This window comes from Alosa sapidissima, chromosome 23 (genome assembly GCF_018492685.1).
Source record: "Alosa sapidissima isolate fAloSap1 chromosome 23, fAloSap1.pri, whole genome shotgun sequence".
NCBI lineage: Eukaryota > Metazoa > Chordata > Actinopteri > Clupeiformes > Clupeidae > Alosa > Alosa sapidissima.
The window spans coordinates 18,797,492-18,804,359 of record NC_055979.1 but is presented as its reverse complement, the minus strand read 5'-3'; the positions used below and the strand labels follow the sequence as shown (position 1 = coordinate 18,804,359).

At 43.6% G+C, this 6,868-nt stretch overlaps 1 protein-coding gene across 1 annotated transcript; it reads left to right on the top strand.

The window, feature by feature from the left end:
• Positions 1–3,728: 3,728 nt before the first annotated feature.
• On the top strand, positions 3,729–6,317 carry si:ch211-266a5.12 (uncharacterized protein LOC557488 homolog). The gene is made up of 6 exons (XM_042080077.1): positions 3,729–4,084; positions 4,636–4,698; positions 4,958–5,119; positions 5,315–5,371; positions 5,554–5,631; positions 6,066–6,317. The coding sequence occupies exons 1-6, from the start codon at positions 3,917–3,919 to the stop codon at positions 6,162–6,164; spliced, it is 627 nt and encodes a 208-aa protein (XP_041936011.1). The 5' UTR covers positions 3,729–3,916; the 3' UTR covers positions 6,165–6,317.
• Positions 6,318–6,868: the final 551 nt, after the last annotated feature.

Here is a 6,868-nt window from a genome sequence, read left to right as displayed (position 1 = left end):
TTTTTGTACTGTTGTGCTGGCTGTCGGAATCATAGACATAATATACATAGACGCCGCATTGGCTGCTGGAAACAAGAAATGCGGCCGCCATCTTGGACCTGTCATACTCCTCATTGCGTTGCAGCAGAAAACACAAGATGACAGCACTGTGCAGCATGTTCCTGCTCAAATCGGCGGACCATACTCGGGGGGATTTACTTTTCACAAGTAAGATTTAACATTACCGTACTATTGGTTGTATTTTGTATTTTCGAACAATGTGGCCTGTATCATAGCTACATGTATGACCTTTGCAGCAAAAAAAAACGCGTGAAAATCTGTTCGGTATTCAGTGAGATATGATTAATTAAGTGTGCTGACAGCTCATTGCACCGGCCAAACAGATTACACTGAGTGGAGTGGACCGGTCCAAGATGGCGGCTCCAAATCTCGTCAGCGCTAGTAGGGAGCAGCCATAGACATAATATACATAGACGCCGCATTGGCTGCTGGAAACAAGAAATGCGGCCGCCATCTTGGACCGGTCATACTCCTCATTGCGTTGCAGCAGAAAACACAAGATGACAGCACTGTGCAGCATGTTCCTGCTCAAATCGGCGGACCATACTCGGGGGATTTACTTTTCACAAGTAAGATTTAACATTACCGTACTATTGGTTGTATTTTGTATTTTCGAACAATGTGGCCTGTATCATAGCTACATGTATGACCTTTGCAGCAAAAAAAACCGCGTGAAAATCTGTTCGGTATTCAGTGAGATATGATTAATTAAGTGTGCTGACAGCTCATTGCACCGGCCAAACAGATTACACTGAGTGGAGTGGATGACCGGTCCAAGATGGCGGCTCCAAATCTCGTCAGCGCTAGTAGGGAGCAGCGGTCGATGCGGCGTCTATGTATATTATGTCTATGGGAGCAGCGGTCGATGCGGCGTCTATGTATATTATGTCTATGGTCGGAATGATCAGCAGCACAAATAAGTTCGCTAAAATATTGGTGGGGACAATTTTGTCATCTTAAAATATTGATTAGGACTAGTCCTTAGCGTCCCACCCTAAATCTACGCCCATGCCTGAAATGTTGACATTGCTGAAATACAGAGATGTAGCCTACTGAGAGGCAGCTGCAGACAACGATGTTCAATGGGTTTAACTTGTCCCTTGCCTACCAGGTGGATGTAAACAAAGCTATAGAACCTAGAATATGTCACATGAAAAACGTTAATACAAGGAGGGCAGCAGGGTACTTTCTCAAACGTTGATGATACTGAGTTATATAACTGCATGAGAACCTGGGCCTGTTATCATATTGCAGGAGGTAAGGTAAGGTAAGGTAACTTTATTTGTACCCAAAGGTAGATTTGTTTGCATGTAAAAAGAGTGGGTTTCTTACACACACAAATAGATGACATTGACAGAAAACAGTAGCCTAACATAACAGTGGCAACAGTGCTCCAGACAGAAATATCCCATAATGGCAAATCTGGACAAACCTGAGCTTTTTAGCCTACTGGTTTCACGTATTAATATGTTTTATATCAACAAATCATTCCCTCTTCTTTTCATCTGGACTTGGAATGGTTACACACACAAGCCTTGTCTATGTATGGCCTTGTCTGCATTTGTCCTGATTCTGCACCAATACAAGGCGCTTGTCTTAAAAAGGACTTCCTCACTTCTGCTGCTCGCAATACACTGACTCTGACTCCCATTCCACCCCTCTACCACTACCAGTTGGTCTTCATGTCTGAGGATAGGCTCTGGCCTCTGCCATATCTCGTCAGAAGATCTGAGATCTTCATAGCTGTTTAAAGTCTTTTGAGCTGTTTGACTGAGGACAGAGGCCTACGTCAATGACTGTTTACTCTACACTAGAGATCTGTTATCCTTTCCTTCCTTATGGTTAATATGCACTCACCTTGGGTGCATATACTGTATAACATAGAAAGAATAAGTATGTGTGTGTGTGTGTGTGCCGCGTGTGTGCGTGTGTGTGTGTGTGTGGGGAGGGGAGACAGAACAACGATAATGCAGAGACAGTGATCAGGTTTCGCTGTAGTATGTCATCACCTTGATTTCTGACGGGTAATGCCCAGCTGGGTGGCTAAGCACACGAGCATACCTGGTCACAAGTGCATACCTGGTCTTCCAACCAATCTAAAACAAACAAACAAACCACAACAGACACCTGCACACATGTGCACACACACACACACACACACACATGCATGCATACTTACATAGATACACACATGTTGGGTATACGCTGCTTCTATGTGTGCAGACAAAACATATGGAGAGAGAGAGAGAGAGAGAAGATAGGAAAACAGGTTTTTACTGTCACCACCAACACAAAACACCCTGTGCAGTGTGGGAATGCCAGTGGCGTTCTTTCTCAAAGAACACTTTTGTTAATCACCAGGACATAATATATGACCCAGTGAACCTAGATTTTTTTCAGTCGGGCATTAAATAATTCATAATGATTATAAACACAATTTCATACATACCAAAGCAATGATTCATCCCAACCTATCCCCTCCCTAGCTGAGCTTCGAGGGCAGACTGATGTGAAACTCAGTCTCCTGATTGACTGCTCACATTAGCCAATCAATGCTCTTGCTCCCACTGGCCAAGGCCCAAGCCCTTTGAAAATCACACATCAGGCTCATTATACTGTCTGTTATGATCACAGTATAAAGGCAGTGAGTGTTTGCAGTTGCCACACTTCTCACTGTCCAAAAGTCTGAGAAACGTCTGTAGGCAATGGCTACAAATGACTGGGAGTGAGTCAACTTTGCCCATAGCTGTACATGCACACACACTCACCCATACACCCCCCCCGCCCCCCCCCCCGCCCCCCCCCCCCACACACACACACACACACACAGATGTACACATACTGTACATACACACACACACACACACACACACACACACACACACACACACAATGAGCCTCAAAGCATTCGACTGGACTGTTCTGTCAGAGGAAGTTGACGGTTTGCAAATGTCATGCCCCAGTAGTTAGTGGGCCGAGAGGCCTCTCCATCTGATAAATATCCCCCCATCACAGTGGAAACTAGGCCAAGACCATCCCACAGCTTGTTCCACCAGTAGTGAAAGTGATGCCCCTGATGCTCCTGATTAAGACCATCCAGTACCCACTGTTGCTCACTTCCTCTCCCCTGCAGCCAAAGCCTCCTCAGGCATGTCCAAATGTCTTTCCGGAAGAATCTTCACATCCCCCTTTTAGGTGTCACTGGCCTGGAGAGAGCCTAGTGACTGGACTTCATCTGCTTCGTCTCCAAGAAGCGCTCTCTTGCCGCTCTACGGTTTCTGGTGCGCCATTGAATCTAGGACATCTTAACCAAGACCCTCCAAATGTCATGACCTCAATACACTGTGGTTAGCCCACACAACGTGAACCCTTTTTAAAACATGCTCCAAGCACTGCCATTTGTTGAATGCCTTCAGGTGCAAGCATAAATTGAATGACTATATTAAAAAACAACATACCATTTTCATGGATGATAATGAGCAGGTGTCCAAAACAGGTACAGTATATATCCTGGTGAATGAGAGACTCTCTCTCTCTCTCTCTCTGTCCTTCCTTTTTTCCAAGTTGTGGTTGGAAAGTGAGCATGGAGGTTGGGGGTTGACATGACGTATGAGGAAATTGGCACATATAAATACCTGAGCAAAGAGAAGGTGAGAGCAATACAAAGACAGAAAAAGAGAGAGTGAGTGAGAGGGAGAGAGAGAGAAAGAGAGAGAGAAAAAGTGAGTAAGAAGTACAAAAGGGCCGGGAATAAGAAGGGTGTGTCGGCAGGCGTGCATGTCTGAAGGAAAACGAGATCGGACAGCAGCGACTGAGAGAGACCATCCGTGGCTGCCGAGCTCATCACTCCACCGCCATGCGTGGGACGCTGCAGAGAGGGCTGCTGGTGGCCCTGCTACTCCTGGCGACGGTCGTGTCCTGGGGCCACGCGGCGACTGCACTCACCCCCAACTGTGTTCCCCGTGAACTCTGCATGGACACCGACGCGCTCCAGAAGTTGGCTCAGACCGTGGCGCACAACATAGTGAGTACTGCGTTTTGTGGCATGCGTTTTGTGAGCTCAGTCAGTGATCATTTGGTTCACAGACCGGGCATTTTGTGGCATGCGTTTTGTGAGCTCAGTCAGTGATCATTTGGTTCACAGACCGGCATTTTGTGGCATGCGTTTTGTGAGCTCATCAGTCAGTAATCGTTTGGTTCACAGTGTGCTTGAAACTAGGGCCGACGGGAGGGAAGGTGTGTCACTGTATGGCATGCTGCTTTGAGAGATGTTGTGTCAAATCCATAAATGCAAAGGCAAACAGGAAATACTCTGCAGATGCCTTAATAACTCTTTGCCAAGGTATGACAGTCGTGTGCTTACGGACAGTGTGTGTGTGTGTGTGTGTGTGTGTGTGTTTGCATTCACAACTCACACTTAACTGACCACAAACAACAGTTGTTTCCTCTGATTGTGAAAGCTGCTGAGAAAACAGATAGCGTTTGTAGCATTTGTAGGTTTTAGTACAAATGTAGGGGAAAGGTATGTGTTTGTTTTGAGCATTATGATCAAGTGTTGATTTTCATTTCCCCCAGAGTTCAGCACATAATTGGAGAATTCTTCTCAACATGAATCAATTTATGCAAATAAGAAGATGGGTAAGGAATATTTTGGATCATATTACAGTCCAATAATATAATAAAAATGGTTAATAACCTAAAATGAAATTACACTTTTAATGTAGTTTTACTCAAAGAGTGATACAAACTATTTTCATTTCCAATTGTACCTCCAGTCTTATGGAAAAGTGAATAATAATAATGATGATTATTATAAATAAAGTGACTAATATAATGATTAATATAATAATAACAAAGTGATCTTTTACATTTCATCCATCTTCCCCTCTCATAACAGCGAAATCTTCATGGCTGTGTCATGTTCCGAGTTGTTAGCTTCTATGAGCGTGTTCTCCGGGAGAAGCTGGGCCTTAAAGAGAACGAAGACGTTGGCGATCACAGGGGTCCACTCGTAGACCTTATGGGGCTCATGCAACACCTGGACGACTGTGTCCGTGTGGTGAGTTATCCTGTTGCCCTGGGCAACGCTACCTTGCTCCCCTCCATACTGAACCTGACACTTTAAATGGCTGAATGATATTTCAACATACAGTACAAGCGTTTCAGACTGTGACTAAAACTAACTAAAACTATTCTAACACTAAACCAAAACTTCTGAATGGGCTAAATGAATGTGTGTGTGCTTTTTTTTTAGGATGAGGGGAAGTGTGAAAGATTGGATGAGAAAGCTGAAAAGATGCCACTTATTGAGGTAATGTCTTTTTTGATGAATGAAAAATGACTTTGTACTGCAAAAGTGTCAATTCAATTTGTTGAGGACCCCCCTGAAAACGAGATGTTACATCTCAAGGGATTATCCTCCAATAAAGATATTGAAATTGAAATTCACGCTTGCACCTGTAGATACTTCATGCTGAAACTCTGTCTTTGTAGCTATCATCTACCAAAAAAAGGACACCAAAACAGTGGGCAATACTACAGATTCAGCATCTTAATGAAGCCATAAAAAAGGTAAATGTGACCAATATATCTACAAACACACACACTCACACATACACACACAGACTAACACCGATGGACTTTGCTGGAATGTGCAACTTATTTGTAGAGGTGTGTTATTTACATCACATCTTCTCTGATTATTTCATAGGTTTGTTTTCTCTCTTTCTGTGTGTGTGTGTGTGTGTGTGTGTGTGTGTGTGTGTGTGTTTGTGTAGTTGATAAAATCCATCAAAAACAAACTAATAAATGCTACTTTCTCCTTGCCTCCCTTTCTCTTCTCTTCTCTTCTCCCTCCCTCCCTCACTTGTCTCTCTATCCCTCATCCTCACTTTCTTTCTCTCTCCATCTCCCTTTTCCTCCATCCCTCCATCTCTGCATCTCTATCCCTCTCTCTTCTCTCATCACCCTCCCCCCTCCTTCCTTTCTCCGCTGTCTTCTATCAGATCAGTGAAGAGGACACCATAAACAAGGCGCTAGATGAGCTGAAGCTTCTCCATAACTACATCAGAGGACGCGGCGTCCGCAAATGGTCAGATGACTAAAGAGATGGAAGCCATCTTGTCCAGCTCATTTTAGCTAATAAGTGCAGTTGTGAAGTATGCGACACTTTTCTTTATCCCTCTGTGCCTGTGTTTAGCAGTGAAATGCAGGTACCTGTCTTTTAGTAAGCAGCAGCAAACCACTCAACACTTAAAGACACTTCATCATTCACATTCGCTCAAATAGTGATTAGTCAGAACGGTACATTTTTAAAGACGCACACAAGAACCACTCATAGAGTTCTCTAGAAGGGACAACCAGTCTCTGGCTTTGTATACCTCTGGTGTTATTACTGTAGCCTGTGCATATGAATATAGACAATTTAAAGCACAGATGATATCCTTTAAGAGTATAATTTTGACATTGTAGGGCAAATGGTTATTTGTTTTCTCATAAAGCCTGGCAGACTTAGCTTCCCTGCAAAACATGCCATGCAAAACCATGCAAAACTGTATAGCCTGTTAGAGCTCCACAAGGACAAACCAAACAGTTGATCAAATGTTCTATCACTGGCTAGAGCAAGGTTTATGAAGATTACAGTAAGTTCTTATTGGTGCTGCTAAATTATATGTTGCCCTATGTTTAATCTTGACTTGTTTTTTCTATTTAATGTAAAACATGAAATGGATCCCTTTCATGCAACTCCTGTACTTTCGGTGAAAGGCTATGATTTCTTGCACGTGCAGGATTATTGCATCCAATGCTA

Excerpts from the sequence above, each read along its gene's own strand:
- si:ch211-266a5.12 (XM_042080077.1), top strand. The coding sequence starts at position 3,917 with ATGCGTGGGACGCTGCAGAGAGGGCTGCTGGTGGCCCTGCTACTCCTG. Across the intron at positions 5,120-5,314 it reads TGGACGACTGTGTCCGTGTG|GATGAGGGGAAGTGTGAAAG; the intron begins GTGAGTTATCCT and ends CTTTTTTTTTAG. Across the intron at positions 5,632-6,065 it reads TTAATGAAGCCATAAAAAAG|ATCAGTGAAGAGGACACCAT; the intron begins GTAAATGTGACC and ends GTCTTCTATCAG.